Genomic DNA, 27,023 nt, shown 5'->3' on the forward strand with positions numbered 1-27,023 from the left:
CCCTAGATAGCTGCACCCCATTGTTTTAGGGCCTGTCAGGGCTCAGGCTCCCAGCCAAAGCACATTCCAAGGCCTCTTTGTTGACAAGCACTTAACATTCAAAGAGATCATCGCCCACAGCTAAGAAAGGAAAGACAGCACCCACAGGGGTTACAGACACAGTGTTTTGGGGCAAGGCCTGTTTTGGAATCTGTGATAGGTCCCCTGTGCTTAGTCAGTTTCCCCAAGCAACTCCTATGACCCCTGAGGAGTGAACTAGTGTGAAGCTCGTCTTCTCCCCACTTCCCAGAGAATCCATCTCTTGTGAAGACGTACTTATAAACAGGGCCTGGCAGTGCATGGCTGAGATCGCATGCCCAGGCTCAGGCCGTCCCGGGACGCGGCATCAGATGAGGTGTCCAGCAGGGCAAGGATCTCGCCTGGCTCAGTGCCCATTGTGTGCCACACCACTGCTCATTTGTAACCAAGTCGCCGTTCCTAAAAGCAACAACATGGATTCACTTTCACTCAGAAATCTATGAAGGAGAAGGGTCTTTCACACAACAGCCTGCAGTGTGAGGACGGTATGCCAGGGCACCTGTAAGGTCCCGAGTCCATTTTGGGTAGGACCCACACTGACTCTGGCTCGCACTCAAGGCAGCTTTCACCAGGCCCACCCTGGCCACCTCCATGCCTACTCGCCACCTAGCAACCCTGGGGTGCCACCTGGCCACCTCTCTCGAGCGTGAGGTATGAGGCCGAGGGAGTCGGAGGACTAAGGCTTCACGTGGAGTGAAAAGGGGGTGATGATAACAGCTCGGGCCCACTGAGTACTGCCTATAACCTAGGCAGTGAAATAAGACCCATATTAGCCTTCAGAGGATGCTCAATGCACGAGTCCAACTTCCTAGGAGCGGAGAAAGGGCAGGCACAGGGGATTCAAATCCAGGTCTAACAGGGCTTACTCCCCCACTCTTCATCTCTCCAGGACAGCATCCTATGCTGTAAAGGACGGAATGTGCCTTTGGTCAGGCGTCAGGTGGGGAGGGCAAGGCTTACATCCTGTGATGGTCATCCCATCTAGAGAAGGGTATCTCCCCCCCAAAAAAAAAATCTTATGTATTCAGGCAAAAGATCACCAGGAAGAAGTTAGAATCAGCCTAGCAAGGGCTGAAGTGCAGTTCTGGAAGCCACACCAGTACTAGGCACTAGGTCAGAACTCACTTACACATGGCCAGTTTGGTTGGCATCTTGATGAAGGCTGCCCTCCTCTGAGGTGGGGCAGGACTACTCCCAGGGGGCTGCACAGCCACCCCGTTGTCACCCTTCCAGGAGAAGATACCACTTGGGTACAGTGGGCATTTCCTTGACATAGGACCTCAGCTGGACAGACAGATAGTCTTTGCCCAGGTGAGGGCTTTACAAACCATTGGCACCTCTTAGGAGCAGGGACATCTGTTGTGACAGGTCCACCCTGAGCCTAGAAGCTGCCTCTGCCTGCTGCTCAGACATCGACCCGAGGTTGACCTCGGGGATTCCAGCCAGCCTCTCAAAGGAGGGCTCACCAAGAGCCTCCGGAGGATAAAGCAGAACAAGGCGGCGCCTCTAAATCAGTTCCAGCAGCTTCAGCGTCTGAGGGTCCCTAGACCATTCTGTGTAAGGCGGGGTGGAGGGGTGGGGGGGGGGGGTGGCTGAAGGCTCAGGGTTACCCACACCCACCCGGGCAGCCAGGGCGTCTGCTCCGTCTCTGGGTGCCAGAGCTGAATCCAGAGCTCCTGACTGACACGCTGGGGTGAGTTTTAACCATCTTGTGTGTCTCTCTCCCGACGTGTCTTGTTATCAGGGGTCCTAAGAGCGCTGCCTCACAGAGCGGCCAGAGCGCCTGCAGCTCTGAGATGAGGGCCCGACCCTCAGGAGGCTTTCAGCACACACTCCGCAGCCTCTTCACTCCACTCACTCTCGAGCCTCCAGGCCCTGCCGTCCATCAGCCTGTGGACTCCAAGAGCCATTCCATGCTGGGCTGAGAGAATCCTAGAGCCGAGTGGGGCCTGAGTCCAGGCATCCGCCTCTGTTTGCCACCGAGAGCTGAGCAGTCAGGATCCTGGGCTGCAGCCCCAGCCTTGTCAGCATGAAGCCACGGAGTCTTGCACACAAAGGAACGAGAAGAGACAGGTCTTCTGAAGGGCAAGCTGGCACTAGCACATCTCGCTGCAGCCGAGTTGATGGGGACTGGCGTCAAAAGCACACACTTGACTTGAGATGGAGGGGTGAGCGAGCTTGAGGAACTCCATGGAGAAAGGGGCTGTAATTTTAGGGGGCTACACAGAAGTCTGCCAACAGCACTTAGAGAGCAAGAACGTTCTGCGTCCCTTCCTCCTCTCCCATCAGTCTCTGCCTTCGCCTCTGATGTCCTTCCTGAGATGAGCAACGTTGGGGAGACGACAGGATATTGCAGCTTGGCTGTAGACGTGACGCCCATGCCCAAGCCAAGGAAAAAGCAGGGCTGAGGCAAAGTCGCACCGAGCCCGAGTGTCCGAGATGTGCAGACAAGCAGGGCCCAGGCCACTGCTTCGGAGTCTCAAGATAACAGTAATGATGGAGACACGATCTCTTCTTGCACGTCAGGTCAGACTGCGAGCGCATCACAAGGGTCTTGTGAAGTCCTCGCGGCTCTCCCGGGAGAAGCTGAGGCTGTGGGAGGGGAAGGCTGAGCCTCAGTCAGTGGTGGGAAGAGCCCACACGCAGGCTGCAGAGGAGACACGTGTGAGCACCGGGCAAGAGAAGGCCTCACACTTTTCCTCGCCAAACTTCGCCTCTGCAATGCTGCATCCATGGCCCATCTCACTCTCGGCTCCAGGGTACACACAGAATCTAAGTCCACCCAACGACAGTGCCGTCCTCCTCCTGGTTAGAGAGATGGGGTACTGGCCTTGGTCGTGATGCAGCGGGAAGCCCAGGCCAGGCACCCATCATGGGACAGGCAGGCTTACTTCCTGTTGACCTTCCTCTCCTGTGTTCCCCCGAGGTTGAGAATGAGGTGGCTGCTTGCCCTCTCAAACCTTACATCCTGCCTCTCTTCGGTGTTCAGAAGGAGAAAAGTTGTCATCTTGGTGACTTAAGCAAAAAAAAAAAAGTCCCATCACACTTGAGCCAATTTGCGTTAAGAACGTAGCTGCTAACTGAAACATCGGAAGTCCGAACCCACCAGCCACTCAATGGGAGCAAGAGAGGGAGCCTGCTCTTGGAAAGATTTAGTCTCTGAGACCCAAAGGAGCAGTTCTGTTTGGTCCTGGGTCCCTACTGATTGGAGGTGACTTAATGGTGCTAAGTTCTCTGACACTCACAGCCAGAGTCGGCTGAATACACTGTCAGTGACAGCACGTGGCTCTGGGATGAGACTGAGGCAGGAGAAGCGACCAAAGCAGGATCTACCTTCCACGCCGTGCACAGTGTCCTGACCTTCCCTGGTCAGTGAAGGCCCCACGGGAGGATGGGAGCAGCACAATGACACCAATGCAGCGAGGTCACAGCAAGGCCTGTGGTGCACAGGGTGCATGGGAGGCAGGAGTGGTCACAAGTCGTGGTGACAGGCCTCCAGCAGTGTGTCTCTCAAGAAGACTGCCAGCAGATCTTCTAAGGGCCCTCCCGGCTCTCCCGGGAGCAGCTTCAGAACCTCCCTGGATGTCCTCGCTGCTCCTCTCTGCTCTGAGCATGTGCAGACTGTTCTGGCCACCAGCTCCCCTGAGCTACGGAGTCGGCCCAGCTCTGTGCATCTGGAGCACAGGGCCACGTGGCACAGCAAGCCGGCACTGGGGCTTCAACGAGCAGAAAAACAAGCTACCAGGAAAACATCAAATTTACCAAAGCCTTCCTCCCTTTATCTATGAACAAGCAAAAAACTGTCTATCTTCTGAAACAGGAAATAGTTAAGGATACAGATCATTCCTTGTGTTTCCTCGATGAGAAACACAGAGGCAGAGGGAGCTGAGTCGCAAGTGCTTGTTTTACCAGGAGGTTTGGGAAAGCTGCTCCGTCTCCCTGGGCTCGTGATTTTTTTTTTTTTTTTCGTAAAAGGAGCCAGCTTTTGAGGTGGGGCACATCGCCACAGCGGCTCATGGATGAAGACATCAAGATGCGGGCCTCACAAACGCCAGTTACTCAGCTCGAGTTTCCCCAGCTGTGCCCGAGACAGAGCCAGCCACTTCGTTTGCAGCTCTCGGTCGATCACTTCTGAATCAAAAGCTTGTTAAAAAACAAATCCTATCTACTTGCCTCAGAGACCCTTGCCCACAATTTTATTCAGCAAATATTTTTATTGGGGGGCGGGGAGCTTCTTAGGGCCCATCCTGAGGGTGAGTGCTGAGAACACCGGGAGAGGACACGTCCCTAAGCCCCAGGGCTGCGCACAGTAGGAGATGGCAGCAGGAGGGTACCCAAGGAGCAAGACTGCGGCTTCGGGACAAAGCTGGGACATGTATGTATCAGGCCACATGTCACAAGTGCTTCCACCAGAAGCAGGTGAAACTTGAGCTGGGTTTGAGAGCTGCAAATGAATTCCCAAGTGAACACATCCCAGGTAGGGAAACAGCTGTGCAAAGGCTCCACCGCGAGAAGCAGCACGTGAGTGTTTGGCAGCTACGGTAAGGAGGGCACGCCAAGCCACTGGGCCCAGGGAAGGGAAAGGCAGGACGAGCAGTGTCTGCAGGCTGTTCCAGACGTCACAAGCTTCTCTTGTCCTTATCACTGGCTTCCAAGAGCAAAGGCAAAAGGTATGAAGAAGGGCACCTTGTATATTTAAGATTCCCTTTTTCTTTTGTAGGTTTTAAAAAATAACTTGGAAAATCAATTTGACTATGGACTTGATGTGAAGGAATCTCTTATCAGATTATGGATGTTTCTGTATCAGTGTTATCGCCAAATGTTGGGGACTGTTATGTGATAGAACGGAACACTGGCCGGTCCTGTGCCATCCTCACAATTATGATGTTTGAGCCCAGTGCTCGTCACGGTGGCGATCACCAAACAAGCATGGGATTGATTTATTATCCGTCCTCAAGAAGAGCCCTGGCTTGAAAGTTAAAATGTAAAGGGGAAGTACATGTGGCTGGAGCCCCTGGTGAGGCCCTCTGACCCTGGACCAGGGACGTGAGCAGCTTTGCTGTCATGCAGAGTGCACTGGAAAGTGGGTTGCTGCAGATGCAGTTGGGTTGTAATGTAACACCCTATCACTTGACTTTCCTTTTGAGCCATTTAAATACGGTCTAGTTTGGTTTTTTTTTTTTTACATTTTCTGCTTTTCAATTGAGATTTTAAATCTGTTTTACTCTTGTTATTCTTGTTCATTTTTGTTTGTTTTCAATGCTCTTATGCCTATGAAATCCAGGATACATGAATCTACAGAGGCAGTAACTGGATTAATGGTTCCTTAGGAGTATGGCAAGAGAGGTTGGAGGGAATGGGGAGCTAAGACTAAAACAAGCACGGGAACGGAGAAAAAGCTCTACAGCTAACTGGAGGATGGCACAACTCTTCTTGGGGTGACTGAACTCTTGAATTGCATGGGATGACATAGATTAGATGTCGGTGAAACTTACAAAGTCTGAGAAGAGGGGCCCTGGCAGCCTAGGGGTTACACGTTGGGCAGCCGATCACAAGCCCAGCAGTTTGAAACCACCATCCGTTTTGCAAAGTGAAGCTAAAACTTTCTACTCCCGGAGAGAGCTAACGTCTCGGGAACTCCCAGGGACCGTTCCCGTCTGTCCTAGAGGGTTGCTGTGAGTCGGAGTCAACTTGCTGGCAGCAAGTTTGGTTTGGATTTGGTCTGTCATCATCTCAGAACGAGGACTTAGGGGCTGCCAAACATCTTTCCGTGGAATCACTCATTTGGAGTAGCTTCCCTATCCCAGCAGCTATTTCTGCCTACTAAAGCCCACGATCCAGGTCTACAACAAAAAGACTAAAATCGAATCGAATGATCCTAATGGTGTCTTATCAAGCAGAAAAATTTGCTATATGCCCCTAAGTGCCAGGAGCTGGGCCTGCCCTGAGCCCATCCATGCCACACCACTGCCCATCCTCCTCCAGAGGCTGGACACAGCCAAGGGCACAGGGGGCACCATGCATCTTCACTGAATGCGGGAAGCACAGGGAGGCTGTTAACAAATGGCAGGCCTGGCACCTCTGAAACCCCCCCCCCCAACCCCCGCTCTTCCTCTATGGTCTGCTCTGACAGTGTTTTCGGAGGTGACACCCCTCCTAGCCGGAGACTGGGAGAAAGCCATTATCAGCCAAATGTTTTACCTGCTTGGCCACCGAGAGACTCCAAAGAGATCACCAATGTGTACGAGCCCTGCTGTTGACCACGTAAAGGCATCGCGGGGCGCAGAGTTCTGCACTCGGTACACTCCCTGCCAGCAATGCCAGGCCGGAGTCTACCCAGAGGCTTCTCCCATGCTGACGGCCTGAGCAGAAGGCGGACGCACCTCAGGAAGTCAGGAGTTTCTACCATCGTGGGGCTTAAATGGGGCTTTTTGTGTGCTCCTTCACTCCTTGGTCCCCAACACTTCCTTGCTCACTAATCAGCCCCAGCTGGAGATGGATGTGGGCAGCAGGGACAGGGGCTGGGCATGGCAGGCTCCGGCAGGCCAGCCCAGGCCAGGAAGGGAATGCGACTGTTTATTTGGAATGGCTGTGCCCTGCCTCGGAGGGAGTTCAAGCGGTCAGATGTGTCCGAGTCTATTAGAGAAATCTGACAGGGATGTCACTGTGTTTGGGGAGAAGCCGTCCGGTTGACAAGCCCCTGCTCCACAATGCCCCCCGTGCCCAATAGGCTTCAGCCTCCAAATCGGAGGCAGGGGTGGGAGGAGGTCAGAGGAGTTGTGAAGCCCGACCTCTTCTGAAATGTGTTTTTATACGTTCCGACGCCTGGGGAAGGTTGCCCTGGGCTGATTGTCGGCTCCCGCATTGACTGAGGTCTGCTCTGAGTGCCGGAGACAGCAGGGCGCATCCCCCACAGCATGGTCTTCCAGTCTCGGCATCCCAGGCCCTGTTCTCACAGCTCCGGCCCCGGCACTCCCAGGCAGGTCTGTTCATGCTCAGCTAGCTCAGCTCAGCACCTCGGTAAGCAGAGAGAGGCCACAGAGCACTGCAGTTCCTCTCAGGAAGGGCCAAGTTCAGAGGGGCTAAGGAACTGGCCCGCTCTCATGAAGAACTGCGGCCTTCCTGGACCCCATCTGCTCTACCCCACAGCCTAGCCTGCACACGGCAGCACACACAGTCCACTGCGAACTCACAGCAGCCTTATACGACAGAGCTCCCAAGGTCCCCGCGGGAAGGCCAGGTTGTTAGAACAAAGGGTTCTTGCATTCAGGAAGGGCTTGAGCTGAGGCCATCTGCTACCTTAATACTTAACATATAAATATAAGTACATAGACCTATGTCTCTATTGTATTATATAACTATATTTACATATGTACGTGCCTGTATTTAGACCTCTACAAATGTCCTTTGCCTCCTAGTTCTTGACTCTGTTTCCTTTTACATTCTTCTTGTCCCACTATCATGTTCGACCTATCTATATACGATCGGCAGAATAAACAATCCTAAGGAGAAAACAATGGGACTGATGGTTCCTGGGGAACATGGGAGATGGGGAGGTGGGGGAAAGGAAGTGGGGAGCCAACAAATCCGGGGACAAGGGAACACAGTGATCTAAAATCGCTGGCAAGGAGGGCTCAGAATGCCTGAGAATCCCAGTGGGCTGTGATCAAGTGCAATGTAGCCGAGAGGAATTACTGAAAGCTCAATGAAGGTCTACAGGGGTTCTAGGACAGGAACAAACTGCCTCATCTTTCTTCTGTGGGGTAGTTGGTGAGTTTGAACTGCCAAACTTGCAGTTCGAAGCCCACTGCTTACTCAATCCAATGTGTCTCCAGGGTTGCTTAGCAGACACCGCGAGGGCTAAAAAGGAAGCCAAGGAAAAACAGTTCACCAAAGCAACAGATTACCTCTACATCTGTATGTGCACTCCGGACCTGTGTGGGGATGCTAACCAGCAAGTTCCACTGTATGAGGAAGATAAGATTGGCCTGCTCTTCAGAATATGCCCCTCAGACACCCCGACAAGCTGGCCATGGCTGACCAACCTACCTCAACTGTCCCCCATACTCTTAGTCCTAGTACTGCTGCCCCGAATCGACAACCATGCACCTTCTCTCTTTCGAGCGCCAGGTACCACCTCTCCCAACAGTCTCTTAACCCTTAGCTCCTCTCCCCAGGCCTCAGATGTTTGCTCCCAGCGCAGAAGAGACACCAGGTCACGATAGCCCATGAGGTCTATATTAGGGAATACAGCCCATGTGATCCAAGGATTGTAAATAAGATCCACATATGAAGGGAGGAATGCTGTCAGAGCGGAAATTGTGAGTATCTGGTTTGAAGAAGCCCATGGATAGCAGTGGAAGCTCACAATCCACTTGCGGGTCCCCACATGGAGGAAGCCTCTGACGGACCCTCGGGCCACAGTGGGGATGTGATGACCTTGCTATCAGATGGAGCTCTGTAAAGTCCATTGTGCTTAAAATGTAGAATCTTTGGTCCTGAAGGTATCATCCACCCTGGATTCCCTGTGAGGGGCGATGCTGAGAGAGTGGAGGGTGAGTGGGTTGGAAAGGGGGAACTGATTACAAGGATCCACATGTGACCTCCTCCCTGGGAGACGGACGGCAGAGAAGGGGGGGGGAGGGAGACTCCGGATAGGGCAAGATATGACAAAATAACAAGGTATAAATTACCAAGGGCACATGAGGGAGGGGGGAGCAGGGAGAGAGGGGGAAAAAAAAGAGGACCTGATGCAAAGGGCTTAAGTGGAGAGCAAATGCTTTGAGAATGATTGGTGCAGGGAATGTGCAGATGTGCTTTATACAATTGATGTATGTATATGTATGGACTGTGATAAGAGTTGTAGGAGCCCCTAATAAAATGTAAAAAAAGAAAAAAAAAATAAAATGATTAGGGCAAAGAATGTACGGATGTGCTTTATACAATTGATGTATGTATATGTATGGATTGTGATAAGAGTTGTATGAGCCCCTAATAAAATGTTTTTTAAAAAATGTAGTATCTTAACACTTGCTCTCCTTTCACCTTCGTACTTTGAAGTTGTTTCTGTTTAAAAGAAAATCAAACCGTGAAGGGGATACACATGGAGGCCGTCTCCAGTGAGTCCAGCTCTGACTACAGAGCAGGGCTGCAAACAGCCTTGCTCTCACAGAATGTCCTAGGGAACGGATTATTGTGGACGCAATTAGGTCAAAATGTAACACCTTATTTGATTTCCCTTTTGGGCCATTTTCAACTTGTTTTTGTTTTTAACATTTTCTGCTTTCTTTTCTGTTGAGATCTTTGCTTTACTTTAATATTGTTAATTTGTTGTTTTTAAATGTTGCTCTGTATATGAAACCTAGGCTATGTAAATCTATGGAGACAATAACTGGACTAATAGTTCCTTGGGGCACAGCAGGGGAGGTGAGGGCAAACGGGAAGCTAATGACACTGCGCACAAGAACGAAGAAAATGCTCTAAAATTCATTGTGGTGATGATTGTACAAGTGTTCTTGATGTGACTGAGCTGTTGAATTATATAATATGTGTGACTCATAGGCTAAGAAAACTGTTTTTTTAAAAAGAAGGGAAGGTGGAGGCATGTGTGATTTCTGCCTTATGGCAATCGGCCTTAAGATATGGAGACGAACTCTCCTCCTTTGTGTGGGAGAAAGATAAGGCTTTCTACTCCCAGAAAGAGCTACAGTCGCAGAACTCACAGCGGCAGTTCCACTCGGTCCTGTAGGCTGGCTGGGAGTCGGCATGAGCTCGATGGCAGTGAGCTTGGATTGGGGTTTGGGTGTAGCCAAAGCAGTCAGTTACGGTCGCCGTGGCGCTTTCTTAGATAGATATAAATGCATCTTGTTTTCATAACTTTAGGTTTTAGTTTTTAGAATCTGCCCTGTAATTCCTGTCTTAGATTGGATTTTAAGTGGTTCTTTCCCAGGACAAATTACCTACGCTTAGTAGGCCTGCGGCAGGCAGAGGAAGAGCAAGCTCATCACCTGCCGGGCACAGGGGAGCCCTGGGTCTTGATGACATCGCAGTTCCTGGCCCCCAGCCACAGGCCAGCTTTGAAAAGAAGCCTTTCTTAGGCTTGGTCCTGTCTGGTCAGGAAGAGCGCTCTCGCTCCAGGAGGAAGCCACGGCCACATCCCCATAAAGTGAGAGGAGGGTAGACTTGAATGCAACATTCCCCTGTACCCAGGGAGCTCTGGCAAACTATCATCCCTGAAGTGTTCCCTCGCCTAGGTCACACGAAGCACAGACAGGCACGGAATCCACAATGCTCCTTGGCCTCCTGTCCCTCAGGGCTCCCACCCAGCCAGCCAGATGGCTTCAGAAATCATCTCAACAAACGTAAACACTCCAGGTAGCTGCTCCCAGTTAGCACTGAATCCTATCATCTCCACCAGCTAGCCCTGTCCCTGTTAAGGACCCAGGCACCCTACTGCAGCCTCACTGGCTCCAACTAGTGTCAGCTCCCGCCCTCCAACGCCCCTGGAGGAGAAGGGCAGTCAGCGAGGCTGTATGCTTTTAGGAAGCCACAAGAAAAGCTCATGGGTTACGAGTGTCAAAGCCACTGGACACCTCTGAAATCAGAGCCAAGCTACGGTGCCCGAAGGTGGAGGGAGAGAGAGGCCCACGAGCAGATTGTGGGGCTCCGGAGGAGTCCTGGACAGCTCAAGTAGGGGCTCGACGATGACACGAAACTCCACTTGTTTCCAATTTGAGGTCCGTGTAGTTCAGAAGAAGGTGCTCGGGAATACATGGGGGAGAGTGGCAGTGGCGGAGCGAGAATGGGTCAGAGAATGTGCAGAAGGGTGGAGCTGAGGGGCGGGGAAGCAGGAGAGCAGGGCAGCCAATGAAGAGGCCAAGGGACTGTGGTCCTCCAATGCTGGCGAGGCCAAACGGAAGGATAGGGCGAGACTGACCTTGAGGGCAGGAATTTCAACACTGTCGCCGAGGGTGATGGAGCCCGAGAGGATGGTTCCCGTCATCACAGTGCCTTGGCCCTTGATGGAGAAACAGTGGTCCACAGACATGAGGAATGGTCCTGACGGGTCTCTCATTGGGATGGGAATCTGCGACTTCAGGAGCTAGAAAAGAGAGACTGGTGGCAACACCCACAGGGGGCATACGTGTCTGGAAGGGCAGCAGAGACAGGAAGGCAGAAGAGGGCAGAGGCTGGGTCCCTGCGGTTTTCAGTACAGGCCAGGTGAGCTCTAACTGCAGACCGACTCCTTGGCAAGCCAGGCCAGCTGTCCCGAAAAGGACAATTCCCTGATCAGACACAAGTCTGGCCTTGCTCTGCTCTCAGCTCGCTCCCTGTCCTCTCGGGCTGGGCTGACTGCAGTCAGCAGGCCTCCACACAAGCTCAGAGGCAGTCTGCTGGAACACACCTTGGCATATTGATCCTGGACCTCATATGCTTTCTCACCTTGGCACATCGATCCCTCTTAGAGGGCTCCTCCAGGAAACCCAAATTAAGACATATTGGTACATGAATTTCACATTCTAAAATGTAGACGTGGTTTTGTAATTGGGCAATAAGTGTAAGCGGAAGGTTTTTGAGTTTTTTTCAATTTTTTTTCATTGTAAATTAGGTGGTGGGTTACATTTCAGATCAACTTTGTATTCAATAGTTTAAACTATTAATCAAACAGCCTGCCACCCAGCCCCACCCAATTAGTTTACCCTTTACCTGCTCCTTGATTTCTTTTCCCCCTCTTGTGGCTCCAGAGGCAATCAAGAAAGAAAACTGTCCCCTGGAGCCAGAACCCCTGAATTTGAAATTCTATCCTCCTAAACGGTTAAAAAATTAATTTCTGTTCATTTAAGCCACTCACTTCTGACGTTTCTGGTATAGCAGCACAAAGAAACTAAGACAGTTCCCTACTTTATTGGTGAAGGAATGGAAGCAAGAGAGGATGAGAGGGAGAGCCAAGGTTTTTTAAGACTAGCAGTCTAGCTCCTCCCTGGGCACCCGCCCAGCCAATGAGCACTCTTCTCGTCCGCACTGTCACCACTCTGGGTGGTGTCACTGCCATGCCCACTCTCTGCTGGCTCCCCCGGGGCCCTAGCTCTATGGCTGAGCTCCCTTCCTCTGTGCATGGCCACTGAGACCACTGGCTATCAGCTGTTCTGACCTGCTACACATCTCTTTCACCCAGCTTGGCCTGATCTAGTGCAGCGTGAGGAGGTGGGGTGGGTGACGTGCACTAACCTCCCAGCTGGAGGGGCTGCTCTCTGGGAATGAAGGATCTGATCAGTATTCTGCAAGGCTGGCATGGGAGTAACTCACATCTCCTGAAGGTCCTTAGATTTTTTGTTTTAGTTTATTTTTCAAGGAAGGTGATTGAGGAAGGTTAACAGAACCAACGTGGGCTCTTCTGGCGTGGCTTGGTCCTCTCTTCCTCTCTCAGAGCACAGTGGGACACACTACATCTACTAAGGTGGGGGCCAGAGGGCAGCCAGCGTCAAGCTGAAAGTACCTCAATAAGCTCTGAGATGCCTTGTGGAGCTTCTGTTTCAGGGGCATCTGGTCCTCCAGGCTTGGCTGCTACAGGTACAATCGGTGCCCCTCGGAACCTACAACGGAAAACAAGCCCCGTCACAATTACAGAGACTATCAGGAAGGGCAAACTATGTCTGTGGAACACTGGCCAATAACCACACACTACTGGGGATCTCGCTGAACCCCTCCAGAAGTGCCTCAGGAGAGTATCATTCGTTTCCGTTTTGCTGGACAGAAAATATAGGCCTCAAAAGGCAGGTGCCATTGAGTAGTGGGGGAACAGGGCACTAACCTACCCAAGGTGAGGGCACAGCTTATATCACTACAGGAAAGGGAGAGAGGGACCAGACTTCAACCCGGTGCGCCAAGAAGTGAATGCAACATACCTGAATGAAGCAGCAAACCAACAGAGAGGTCTGAAGAGCCAGCCCCAATCCCAATTATGTGGATACCCCACTACCACGACCACCACACCCAGAAGAATTCACTTCAGAGGACAGCACTGAAGCTGCAGCTCAGGGAGCGAGGCATGTCTGATCAGAGCACACAGGAACAAATGAAGAAGGAAGGAGAGAGTGTGGAACACTTCCTAGCCCACCAAGGCCCAAGGATGATATTCCGCCTCGAGCAGTCAACGCACAGAGAGGACCACAGGACCAGTCCCACCATGAGACACATCCCTCACTAACACATAGCACTAGGGGGGACAACACTGGAGGCACAGTGCGGGGATTGTGCCTGATCAGACTCCACCACTAAGGGCGTGCAACAGAGCAGCAAGGGGAGCAAAGCAACAAAGTCCCCAGGGAATAGCAAATATAGACTTTGGGGCCAGGGCATGTTACCCCATCAGACTCGACTAGAAAACACTCAAAAAGGTCAACATACAGACCTGGAACTATTTATAGGCTTTTCGTTTTATGCAGTTGTTTTTTTTGCTGTTGTTATTGTTGCTGTGTGTGCTTTGTCTTGCTTTTGTGCTCATAATTGTCGCTACATGTCTATCTAGATAAGCTAGGTGGGGTAAACAGTCTGGAGGAGAAAAAAATGGGACTGATGGTTCCAGGGGGACACAGGAGAGGGGAAAGCAGGGGAAAGGGAGGAGGGAACCAACAAATCCAGGGACAAGGGAACAATAAGTGATCTAATTGACATATAACCCACCCACCCCTGCCCCGTGAGGGGACCGACAAAAGAAAAGTGGGTGAAGGGAGACGGTGGTCGGTGTAAGACATGACAAACTAATACTTTATAAATTATCAAGGGTTCATGGGGAGGGGGAGGGGGGAAATGAGCTGATACCCTCCTTTGCTTGAAATGATGATGGCCACATATGTACAAATGTGCTTGACACAATGGATGAAAGTATGTATTGTGATAAGACCTATAAAAGACCCCACTAAAATGATTTTTAAAACGTTTTATTAGGGGCTCATACAACTCTTATCACAATCCATACATACATCAATTGTGTAAAGCACATCTGTACATTCGTTGCCCTCATCATTTTCAAAGCATTTGCTCTCCACTTAAGCCCTTGGCATCAGGTCCTCTTTTTTCCCCCTTCCCTCCCCCTCCCCCTCCCTCATGAGCCCTTGATAATTTATAAATTATTATTTTGTCATATCTTTCCCTGTCTAACGTCTCCCTTAACCCACTTTTCTGTTGTATGTCCCCCAGGGAGGAGGTCACATGTAGATCCTTGTAATCAGTTCCCTCTTTCCAACCCACTCTCCCTTTCCCTTCCCAGTATCGCCACTCATACCCCTCATCCTGAAGGGATCATCTGCCCTGGATTCCCTGTGCCTCCAGCTCCTATCTACACAAGTATACATCCTCTGCTCTAGCCAGACTTGCAAGGTAGAATTTGAATCATCATAGTTGGGGGAGGGAGGGAAGGAAGAATTTAGGAACTAGAGGAAAGCTGTATTCTTCATCGGTGCTACATCGCACCCTGACTGACTCATCTCCTCCCCTAGCCCCCTCTTCAAGGGGATCTCCAGTGGCTGGAAAATGGGCTTTGAGTCTCCATCCTGCACTTCCCCCTTCATTCACTATGGTAAGATTTTTTTTTTCTGATGATGCCTTATACCTGATCCCTTCAATACCTCATGATCGCACAGGCTGGTGTGCTTCTTCCATATGGACTTTGTTGCTTCTGAGCTAGATGGCCACTTGATTACCTTCAAGCCTTTAAGACCCCGGATGCTATACCTTTTGATAGCTGGGCACCATCAGCTTTCTTCACCACAATTGACAAAAAAACTTAAAAGGGTTTTCTCAGATCTTAAACTAAATCTTTACGCCCCTACCACATCAGTGATCCCTGGTCTCAGCATCTGAATAGAAGATCTCCTTAAAAAGGGCAATCTAGAAACAGAGCAGCCATGGGGAGAGACTCCAGAAGGACTAGCATTCAAAAAATCTCCTGAGGATGCACCTGAACTGTATCTTCACCGTGCCCATGTCTGAATGAGGCATTCCCGCCGGGACAGCACAAATCCCACCACGAGAGCACCGTCTCTTTAAAAGGAGATCCTTCCTATGAGTGCACTCTTCTCACCTCAATTTTAAAAGCCATGTAAGGCTGTCAGGATCTTAAAACACAGCATAGAAAAGAGAAAACCCACCAATAATTCTCTCTCTGCATTGCCAAGGGATTATGTCTTTGTTTTGTTTAAAATATGCACACAAGTCTATATCCTGTTAGTTTATGTACATTATACAGTAGAGTGTTCTGTTGAGCGATGGCAACCACAAGAGCTATAACTTCCTTAGCTAGGCCCAAAGCATAACACTTTGGAGTTTGCATTGGATAGAAGAGAAGATTGGGGCTTAAAGAAGCTAATGAATGGGCTCCAAGTCACTGGCTACACACCATAGTCAAATTCAAACATACCCTATTCCACTCTAACGCCAGGACTCTCGGTCGCTACGTTACACATCTCCGTCTCCCCAGCCGCCTCTTTCCCTGTTGCTAATGATGAGGTTGTGTTAAAATACATGTATATTGCAGGAGCTGATACCAAAGGCTCAAGTAGAATGCAGGTGTTTTGAGAGTGATGGCAACATATGTACGAATGTGCTAGACACAACTGATGTATGTATGGATTGTGATAAGAGTTGTATGTGTCCCTAATAAAATGATTTTTAAAAATATATTCCTCCTTGGGTTCCAGTCCATCATACACAGATTTATTCCAAGCAAAATGTATATAAAATTGTCCCTGAAATCAGTGTTCTCTCAGCAGTACATCTGCCTCAGTCTCATTATAATACTCTTTTTAAAAAAAAAAGAGAGAGAGAGAGAGAGACCCAATCAAAACAGTGGCGCTGAGGGGATCCGCTGGGCCAGTTAAACTCAGGGTGATCGGTTTCTGGGAGATCCAAATGGTCCCCTAACGGACATCTTCAGGACAGAGGAGGAGGAGAAGACCGTCTAAGGAAGACGTTTTAAGGAAACTGAAAAGTGCATCGGGGAGAAAAAATCCAGGGAAGTTGCATAGAGAATTGATTTCTATCCAGACAATGTACCTGTTCGTTCTTTGAGGAGAACAAGGAATGTCCTGTGGGAATTTTCCTGGGAAGCGTTTCCCTATCCACTCTACAGCCTGGATGGTGCCCTTTCAGACTTATTTTTGTTCCCCAAACTCAAGAACATTTACAAGGAGCATGAGCTGAGTGCGTGGAGGGGGTCGAAATGGCTATTTTGAGGTGGTCCAAAATCAAAGAGAGTGCAATTCTTCAGAGAAGGGTTAGCGAAATCAAAACAACATCTTCAGGTTGGGGAGGGAGGAGGAAAAAAGAGGAGCTGATACCAAGGGCTCAAAAAGAAAGAAAATGTTTTCAAAATGATGATGGCAACATATGTGCAAACGTGCTTGATACAAGTGATGTATAGATTGTTATAAAAGCTGTAAGAGGCCCCAATAAAATGATTTATTAAAATTAACTTTAAAAACATCTTCAGAAGTTGCATAGATATAGGAAGAGGATATGCTAAGAAACAATAGTTTCATATATTGATATTTTTGTTCAGTAAGAATTTCTAGGATTTTATAGAAATACTTCTTGGTAAAAAAAAAAGAAATAAATAAAAAAAAAGAAATACTTCTTGGTGCCCCTCCCAAAAAATGTTCTAGAGATTTCAAATTTTAATCATTTTACATATAACTATAATAACCTACTAGTAACCATGACTGACTTTTGCCATGGCTTTGTCATATAATGCTAGGATATAAATCTCTGGCTCAATACACATGGAAAGGCCAATAAAAATGGTGAAATGAAGACAACCAAAATTTCTCTCCTCCATAGAACAATGAGAAGAACATTGACAAAATGAACTTTTTCAGAACTCGGAAAATTAACCAAAAGGCTGCAGCTATCTAACAACAGTAGTAACAAAAAAGAGCTGCCATCCAGTCAATTCTGAGCCCTAGTGACTCTATCTAGGTCCGCAAGACTTGATAAACCTTTACAGGGCAGACAGCCTTGGAGTTCTCCCCAACTTGGGCAGTGGGCTTCAATCGCTGACTTCTGGGTTAGCAATCTAATGCTTACCCAGCAGCATTACCGAGGCTTTTCAGTAGCAATCTAGGGGGTGTTGTTAAAAAAAAAAAGACTGAATTCTCAGTAAGAATGAGCAAACTTTGGATACTGCAACTTGCCCGATTCCTAACTACTCCTGAGCACCAGGAGCCTGACAGGCACTGGAAAAGAGAACAGTGTTGGAGCTCCTTCAGAATCCCATTTTCTGGGAACTGCTACTTTCTGATTTGTCTGGTAGTTCCACAGACAACACTACTTACAAAGCGTGTCTAGAATTGTCCTGAGTTAGAGCGGTCTATATATAGCTAATAGCCTTTTCTCCAGGAGTATTTGTTAGAAACCATTAGAGGCAGTTGTTTGGTGAGATCATGGTTGCCTGAGGTAATAACAAGACAAATAATGACTGGCCAAAAAGCCTACAAGGAAAACCAGTAGAGCAGTGGTTCTCAACCTTCCTAATGCCGTGACCCTTAAATACGGTTCCTCACGTTGTAGTGACCACCCTCCAACCATAAAATTATTTTAATTGCTACTTCATAACTATAATTTTGCTAGTGTTATGAATCAGGAAACCCCTGTGAAAGGGTCATTCAACCCCCAAAGGGGTCACAACCCACAGGTTGAGAACCGCTGCTCTAGAGCAAGATGTCCATAACAGGCTCAGAGTCACATGCAGGCATAGGATTGGGAGAAGCCAAGGAAAGACCTGAGAAGGCAATCTACTCTCACCTCTAATGTTTAGGCTTTCTGCAACCAGACAGTGAACACTAAGGGGAATAATAAACTCGTTGACCCAGAGCTGAAGATGTGTCTGAGAATTAAAGATAGCCCCTCCTGAAGCAACAAAGCCCACATGGAAGAAGCACACCAGCCTGTGTGATCATGAAGTATCAACGAGAATGGGTATCACAAGCAACCAAATCAATGTGAAGGAGCATGGGTGAAGTAGAGGCTGAAAACCCACCTGGAAGATAACTGGACAGTCCCTCTCAGAAGGGCAACATAGAAGGGACGATAAATCCACGGTGCAGTGAAGCACTGATGAAACAAATAACTATCCTCTGCTTCATTAATATTTCCTCCCCTTACTATTATACCTTTTTTTACCTCACTAATCTTGTTAGGTTTGCGTACGTTCATTTGTATAAAGATTGTTTGATGAGAGCCAAGAGAGAACCCTTCAGAAACAGTAGCAGGAGTAATGGTTCCCTGAGGGTATGGGAAGGAGTTGGGGAGCTGATAGCACTGATGACTGTATAACCCCCACTCAAGGGGAGAAACAACAGAATTGCATGTGATGGATATATTAGATGGTACAAGATACAGGAAAATAATAATAACAATAAAGGTTCCTGGGGTGTAGGGGAGGGAGGGAGTAAAGGGGAGCTGATATCAAGGAATTCAAGAAGAATTAAATGAATTGTTGTAGCAATTGTACAATACTACTTGATGTGATTGAACTATGGAATGTTATGCTATCTGTAAGAACTCCAAATAAAATGATTAACTTTAAAAGGAAAAAGACAGCCCTTCAGCAAAACTGAGAAACTTAGTGCTCTCAGGGGCAGGGGGAAGTGAAAAAGGGAAAATTTCTGTCTAATCATTCACTAACCACTAAGCTATCGAGCAGAGATTTCAGTCACCATACATAACAAATACAGAATTCCGGGAAAGAAGAAGGGGGAGAGGTGCTTGATGGCTGGGGGGAGGGGAGGGGGGATTTTATTTCCAGAGTTTCTGCATCATTTTAAAAGTTCAATTTGCAATAAAAAATGTATAATACATCAAAAACAAAAATATTACCCGTACACCAGAGGAAGTTAACAAAACTGTCCCTGGGAAAGCACAGAAGTTGAACTTACTAGACAAATACTGTGAGCCATCTATCTTAAGTATGTTCAGACTAAATAAAAGCATGTCTAAAGAAATAAAGGAAAACATGAGAATGATGCCTCGCTATATCTAAAAGGAGTCAGGAATTGCATTTTTTAAAAGACAGAAAAGAAGGAAGAGCAAGGGGGTGAGGGGAAGAAAGAACCAAACAAATTCTAGAGTCAAAAGCACAACAACCCAAGGGAAATTTCCAGAGACACTCCCTCAACAGATGACGGGGGACAGGCAGGCAGGCAGGGACGGGTCAGGATTGTGCAGTGTGAGGAAGAGAAAGATGGATAGAGGGGGTAGGCGGGTACGGGAGAACGAAAGCAAATAGACCCAGCCTCAGAGACAAATGGGATTGCATGAAGCAAACCAGCATGTGCATGATGTGAGTTCCAAAAGGGATGGGGGTCGGGTGTGAGGGAGGGGAAGAGGGGGGAGGGAGGCAAGTAGAAAGAATATAAACAAATAATGGCCCAAACCTTTACATAGCAAAGAAGTTCACAGTCAAAAACTGTCACAGGTCAAATACAATGAGAAAATCTTAAAAAACAATGTGTCATGTTTAAAGGGTCCTGAGTAAGACTCTAAACAACAACAAACCCCACTGCCATCCAGTCAGTGACGGCTCACAGAGATCGCCTACGGGTTTCGGAGACTGACTTTATGGGAGCAGAAAGCCTGTCTTTCTCCCTCGGAATTGCTGGTGGGTAAAAGCAATGGGAAAGAAACACTGTCAGATAAAAATTATATACGTAACTTACAAAACGTATCCTTCAAAAACAGAAGAGAAATGAGCCATTTCTAGATAAGAGCTGAGGGCATTCATCACAAGTAGACCTGCATTATAAGAAATAAGGGAATCCTCTAGGCTGAGAGTGGGGGAAATTAAGCTATTGACCCCCATAAAGATTGACACTCTCAGAAACCCTCTCCCAGGCTGCTCTGAGGCAGAATCGATAGCAATTGGTTTGGTTTCAGGCTGGAATTAAACAACACTAGGAAGTAACTTAATGTGGTTAAGATGTCAGTACTAACCAAAGTAATCTAGAGAGTCAATGAAATCCCTATCAAAATCCCAACAGCATCTTTCCAAGACATAGAAAAGCCCAACATGAAACTGATAAGGAATTTCAAGGAACCTTGAATAGCTAAAACAATGTTTGATGTTAAAAAGTAGGAGAACTCCGACACCCCTCCTTCAAAATGTACTAAAGCTATAATAATCAAAACATTGTGGCACTGACAAAAATAAATCTATTTATCAATGGAATAGGATTGAGCGTCCAGAATCAGTCCCCATCTATACAATCAACTGCTTTTGTCAAGGGTACCAAGACCATTCAATGGGATACGATATTCTTTTCAACAATGGATGCTAGGGACAACTGACTATCTACATGTTTTAAAAATAGTTGTAGTTCTACCAGGCACCTTACACAAACATTAACTCAATATACACATGATTCTATTTATATGAAATTCCATGATATATCCGTACAGAAAAAAAATAGATTAGTGGTTATCTATGGCTGGGGAGGCTATAAGTAAATGAACACCTGCTAATGCATACAGGTTTCATTTGTAGTAGCAATAGCTGCACAACTCAGTGAAAATACTAACTGAATTGTATGCCTTAAAAAGGTAAATTACAAATAATAACAACTTAGAAAGTATCAAGGGTTTGTGAAGGAAGGAGGGTGGTGGAGGGAGGGAAAAAAATTTGAGGAGCTGATACCCAGGGCTCAAGTAGAAAGAAAATGTTTTGAAAATGATGATGGCAACAAATGTGCTTGACACAATGTATGTATGTATGGTGATAAGAGCTGTATAAACCCCCATAAAATTATCAAAAGGGGGGAAAAAGGTAAATTACAGGGTATCTGAATATTTCAAAATAAACGGTTACAGAAAAAATTCAAAATGGATCTTAAACCCTAAATGTAAGAACTACAAACTCTCAGAAGAAATCTAAGGCACAAACCTTCATGACCTGAGATTAGGCAATGGTTTCTCAGATGGGATCCCAAACACACAGGCAATAAAAGAGAAAAATGGATGAATTGGACTTCATTTAAAATTTTTTAAATAGAACAGAAAGAGAATATTTTCTAATCATATATGACAGTAAGCAAAAAAGAAATGTTACAAAAGTCATGGAGCCTTTATGAAAAGTAAAGATCAAATTGCGAAGCTCTTGGTTCTTTACATATGCTCCATTTAGGTGGATGCATTTCTGAAGATGGTGTTTCCACCTCTGTGACCTTCCCTCACGAAGCCCTCGCTCTTCAAATCACACCACATCAAAGGGGCAGTGGTGCACCCTAACAGGGACCCCAAATTCCCATTTACATGTTCTCTGAGTTTGGGAACAAAAAGATGTCTGAACAACCAAGATAAAACATGTAGAGTAAATGGGGGAAGATTTTCCAAGAAAATTCCCACAGGACATTCCTTGCTACCCTCAAGGAATGAGCAGGCGCATTGTCCTGATGGGAAAAAATTCCCTGGAACAACTTTCCTTGTTTTCTTCTCACCAATGCAGTTTCTGTTTTCTTAAGATCTTCCCCTAGTGGCCCATGTCTCTCCTGGGTCCATGAAGAAACTCACGAGGGTTTGGATTTCCCCCATCATCACCCACTGCTTGTAAAACATGTGGAGACATGTTTAAATGTGTTTTGTCGGGGGGGAAAACCTGTACCGGTCTGAACCAGAACCATAGTAACAATACTTTTTGATATCCAAAAAGAACCAGAAAGGGCTCCACTCAGTAAAACTTTCTTAGTTCGCATTTTCCCCCGCTAGGTAAGCATCAAGCAACTTGCTGTGAGTTAGTGCACCTGGTGGCATTGTCTGGGAAGGTTCTGGTCACAGTGAATTTTTTTCATAAAAGCAGTTTCATGCAAACCTCATTTTTTTGTGATGACTGATTTAAGAGAACAGCATACAGCTGTGAGTGAAATTTTGTTTCCTGCTCTGGAAAAATGCTGCAGAAACTGTTGTGATGTTGAACACAGCTGACAAGGACAGAGCTATGGGAAAAACTCAAGTGTAGTGGTTTTCTTGTTTCAAAATGGTGAAATATCCATGGACAAACCTCATTCTGGGCATCTGTCACTTTCCTGGAGAGATGAAAATGTTGACTCACAGTGCATTTGGAGTTTGTTCCCCCAGTCAGACTATTAATCAAGCTTTCTATTTAGAGGTTCTGAAAAGATTGCCTCACCGTGTGTAACAAAAAGGCCTGATTTGTGGCAGAAGGGGACAGGATTTGCCACCATGATGATGCACCAGCTCACGCAGGCATCTCAGTAACAGGTTTTGACAAAAAGCAGCATGCCCCTCTTGCCTCACAAACCTTACTCAGCTGACCTCACTTCATGCAACATCTTTCTGTTTCTGCCAGTGAAGAGGGACATGAAAGGGCAGCAATTTGATGATGTTGAAGAGATGAAGAAAATAACGAGGTGGGTGCTGCCAGCCATCCAAACACATGAGTTTGAAAAATGTTTCCAAGAATGGATTCGCAGATGTGACAAATGTAGGAAGTGTAATAGAGAGTCCTTTGAAGGTGAAAAGGTTGTTATGCAAAGAAAGTCAAATACATAGCTGGGGCAGAGGGGGTGGGAATTCCAGGGTTTTTTAGAGGGTATCACCTTGTATAACTTTGGAACAAGTACATCCCCCCAACCACCCCCACCCCCACAGCAGCTACCAATCTGACTGAAACACCTCATGGACTAGTCTACTTGCTTTCAAGAAGCAGCGTCATCGCAATGATCAACATGTAACCACACCCCTCACCTCCCAAGAGGAAGAACAACAGAAATCATGGGGGAAGAGAGACAGCAGTCAATGTCAGATATGAAAATTAAAAAGTGGGTGAAGGGAGACATCAGACAGTGTAATATAGGACAAAATAATAATGTATAAATTATAAAGGGTTCATAAGGGAGGAGGGAGTGGGGAGGGATGGGGCAAAATGAGGCGCTGACGCCAGGGGCCTACGTGGAGAGCAAGTGTTATGAGAATGATGAAGGCAATGTACAGATGTGCTTTACACAATTGATGTATGCATGGATTGTGATAAGAGTTGTATGAGCCCCTAATAAAATGATTTTTAAAGATATGAAAATAATAATTTATAATTTATCAAGGGGTCCCAAGTGGGGGAGGAACTGATATCAAGGGCTCAATCTCAAATAGAAAAGTAAATCTTTAGAAAATAATGATGGCAACATATATACAAATATGCTTGATACAATTGATGTCTGGATTGTTATGAGCTGTCAGAGCCCCCAATAAAATGATCTTTTAATAAAAAAAGAAGTAGCGCCAATCCAGTCAATTGGCATAATAATGGTTTTAAAGGTACTATTCTACCCACCCCGAGGCAGAAAGTTGAGGCTTACTACTCTCGTGGAAGAGTTCCAGTCTCAGAAACCCACCGGGGACAGGGGCAGGTCTACTCTGTCCTACATGGTGACCATGAGTCACGACCAAGTCAACGGCAGTGGTTTTCTTTTCTGTTTTTTTATTCTACCTCCCAGTTTGCTGAGCAGTGGCTAGGGTCTTAGAAGCTCGTGAAGGCTTTCCAAGAGTCAACAATGGATCTTCATTCGAGGAACCCACGAATCAGAGCAGTAACTGGACCAGAGGACTGGTGGCCTCCATGAACCACTGTTTCCTCCAGCATGCTCCCAGAACTAGATTCCTAAGGTCTCGATAGGTCGGTAACAGATGGTTCCTGATGGAAGGAACAAATGATGGAACAGACCTTCTAATTTCTACAGAAGCCAGACTTAATGAACCCACTGAAACTGGACTATTGTCCTGAGATACTCTTTAAAGCTTGAACTGAACCTACCTCTCCTACAATCAACTTTATCTATCTCAACTTTTCATTGTGAATTGGGTGAAGGATTACACAGCAGATCTTCGGTATTATATTCAACAGTTCATACATATCTGCTTCATTTCATTCACTGTGATACCTCACCCCACCCCCATCATGTGCTTCCCACCTCCACTTCTGATAATGCGGCCCCCTTGATCTCAACTGGTTGATTATTCTAAGGGGCATATACTTCACTAGTTTTATTTTTCTCCTTAGAGGCATGTTTGTTATTTGGCTGAAAATGAGGCTGCGGGGAACAGTTCTGTTCCCGACCTGAAGGGGAACTGAGGGCCACAGTTTTAGGGGTTCACAAATCTCTAATGCAACCTGTAAGTCTGGACTCTTATAATTCTGAAGCTTGTTTCACATTTCCCCGCTCTGTTTTAAAAATACCTAACACTGCCATCCTGGCAATTCTGACTCATCGGACCCCTGGTGGCATAATGGTTATGCATTGGGCTGCTAACCACAAAGTCAGCAGTTTGAAACCACCAGTCATTCCAAGGGAGAAAGACTCGGCTTTCTATTCCCATGGAGTTATAGTCTCAGAACACCACAGGGGCAATTCACCCCTGGCCTATTGGGTGGCTAAGACCTCACTGTATCCAGGACCTCACCAGTGCGAACCCCTCAGAACAGTCAGCAGTGGCACCTGCGTACCACCCCGCTCCTCTGACCTCAGGGGCATGGAGACTGACGCCATTATAAACTTCTTAGTATTTATTTCATTACTGAGTAAACATAACTCAGTCGCAGAGGGTGCATAAAAATTCTGTATCTTACAGGTACAAATAAGACTGGTTTATTACATCACAATGGCTGCTTCTCCTGGGTGCTACAGTTCTCACAAAAGTACAACTGAACTTTCTACTCAGTGGGCCAGTTCTTCAGGTACTGACTGAGGTCAGAGGAATCCTAAGAGCCAATCACATCTCCATTATTGATTGTTAAGCTTTCATTCTCAGGGAATTAGAATACCTTTTTTTCCCCTGCTTTCCTGGCCTTTCAAATGATTGTTTTTCAGGACATGTGATTCAAATAAACACAAAACTTATTGAAATTATGGTAATGACTTCCTTTATCAAAATAATTTGCTCATAGGTTATTTGTCCAGAACCTTCAGAATGCATGCCACAATTAACTTATTGGGACAGTTGAGTCATAATAACACGTTTTAATGAGTGCATTTTCAGCAAAAAATAATTTTAAATATGCATCTATACACAAAATTATAACAAAAGAATCATTCCTCTTTGAAGTATCTATCCACCACCTATCCTATACCCTTACTTATTTCTGTGTCAATTTCATAAATATCATATACTTATTGAGCTTTTTTATAAGTAAGAGTTACTACTTGGCCTAGCAGTGCTCCCATGTGTAATTCCAAGAGAACTGAAAATGTATGTCCACACAAAGATCTGTGGGCCAGTGCTCACAGTAGCAATGATTCACAACTGTCAAAAAGCAATGGAATGCTGAATGTCCATCAATTAATAGGATATCGTAAAAAAGAATGAACTACCAATTTATGCTGTGACATAGATGAAACTTGAAAACATTCTGCCATGTGAAAGAAGCCAAACACAGATTGTGTTTTACATTGTGAGATTCCATTTATAGGAAATGTCTAGAACAGGCAAAGCAGAAAGGAACTTAGTGATTGCCATGGGGCGGTGACTGAAAGCGGACTTGGCCTTTGCTGTGAGTGATGAAGTATTTGGCAGTTAGGTAGGTGAAGGTTTGCCCATCTTAGAAGGGTGGATGTCATGGTGCATGAATTCAAAAGAAACATATGCAACAGAAAGCTTGCAGTTCTCGTCACTGCCATGCTGCCCATCTAAGATGCTGATTACACTGCACAGACACTACATCTGAGCAGTGCCCTTTGCACCTGCATCTATCTCGCTCACTGCTATCGAGGCCATTCTGACTCATCGTGACCCTACAGGCCAAGGTCGAACGTCCTTGCGGACTTCCAACTGTCACTCGTTGCAGAAATGGAAAACCTCACCTTTCTCTCAAGGAGCGGCCGGTAGTTTCAAACTGCTGACCTTGTGATTAGCAGCCCAATGTGTAACTAACTATGCTACCAGGGCTCCTGGGTCATTTTAGTTTTTATCTCCTTAAGAAGCCAGACAGCACTGGACCGTCTGCATCTGTTTATCATAACAGGAGTAATGATTCCCTGAGGGTCAGACCCGTGGGGTGGGAGGGAGAACTGAGAGCAAGGATGACTATATAACCCCTCTCTGGGGAACGAGTAACAAAATGGCAGATGAACAGATATACTGGATGGTGTAAGATATGGTGCGGGGGGGCGGGGAGGAGAGATAATTCAATACAATAATAATATTTCATATGATAACAATTCTTGGGGGTGGAGGGCTGGGGATAAAGCAAAGCGGATACCAAAGAGTGAAAGAAGAAAGAAAATGTTTTAAAAATGATGGTGGCAACAATTATGCAAACACGCTTGATCTAGTTGAACTATGGATTGTTATAATATCTGTAAGAGCTCCCAATAAAATTATTCTTTTAAAACCAAAAAACCTTTGCCCTCTAGTAAGAATTTCTGAGTGGTGCAAATCACTGATGTGCTCAGCAGGCAAACTTTTCAGGTTAGAAGTTCAAGTTCACCAGGGGTGCTTCATAAGAAAGGCCTGGTGATCTACTTCTAAAAATTAGTCATCAAAAATCCCATGAAGCACTCAAGTGCTCCCTTAACACAGAACACTTTGTTCTAACAATCCTGCATTCTGTGATGCTTACCTTCCCAACATGATCTCTGAAGATGGGTGCATAAGCAAATGTGGTGAAGAAAGTGGATGGTGCCCGGAGTCTTAAAGGCTTGAAGGTAAATAAGCAGCCATCTAGCTCAGAAGCAACGAAGCACACAAAGAAGCACACCAGCCTGTGTGATCATGAAATGTTGATGGGATCAGGTATCAGGGCATCTAAGACCCAGAATAAAACCATACCCAAGGTGTTTTGTTTTTGTGGTTGTTTTGAGTTTTTTTTGGGGGGGGAAGGGGGGTGTCATGGAGTAGAGACCCAATGCCCATCTGTAGACAACTGGATGTCCCCTCATAGAGGGGTC

At 46.8% G+C, this 27,023-nt stretch overlaps 1 protein-coding gene across 3 annotated transcripts in view; it reads right to left on the reverse strand.

Annotated features, from left to right (window-relative positions):
- Positions 1–27,023, reverse strand: part of EEFSEC (eukaryotic elongation factor, selenocysteine-tRNA specific) — a 316,447-nt gene that overhangs the window by 161,694 nt on the left and 127,730 nt on the right. For all 3 annotated transcript variants that reach the window (XM_075550125.1, XM_075550127.1, XM_075550128.1), the window contains exons 3-4: positions 12,575–12,671; positions 11,015–11,179 (exon numbers count right to left, since the gene is read on the reverse strand). In XM_075550125.1, coding sequence (XP_075406240.1) covers positions 11,015–11,179; positions 12,575–12,671 — 262 coding nt within the window. The remainder of the gene's footprint in view (positions 1–11,014; positions 11,180–12,574; positions 12,672–27,023) is intronic.

The sequence above is a fragment of the Tenrec ecaudatus genome, chromosome 5 (assembly GCF_050624435.1).
Source record: "Tenrec ecaudatus isolate mTenEca1 chromosome 5, mTenEca1.hap1, whole genome shotgun sequence".
NCBI lineage: Eukaryota > Metazoa > Chordata > Mammalia > Afrosoricida > Tenrecidae > Tenrec > Tenrec ecaudatus.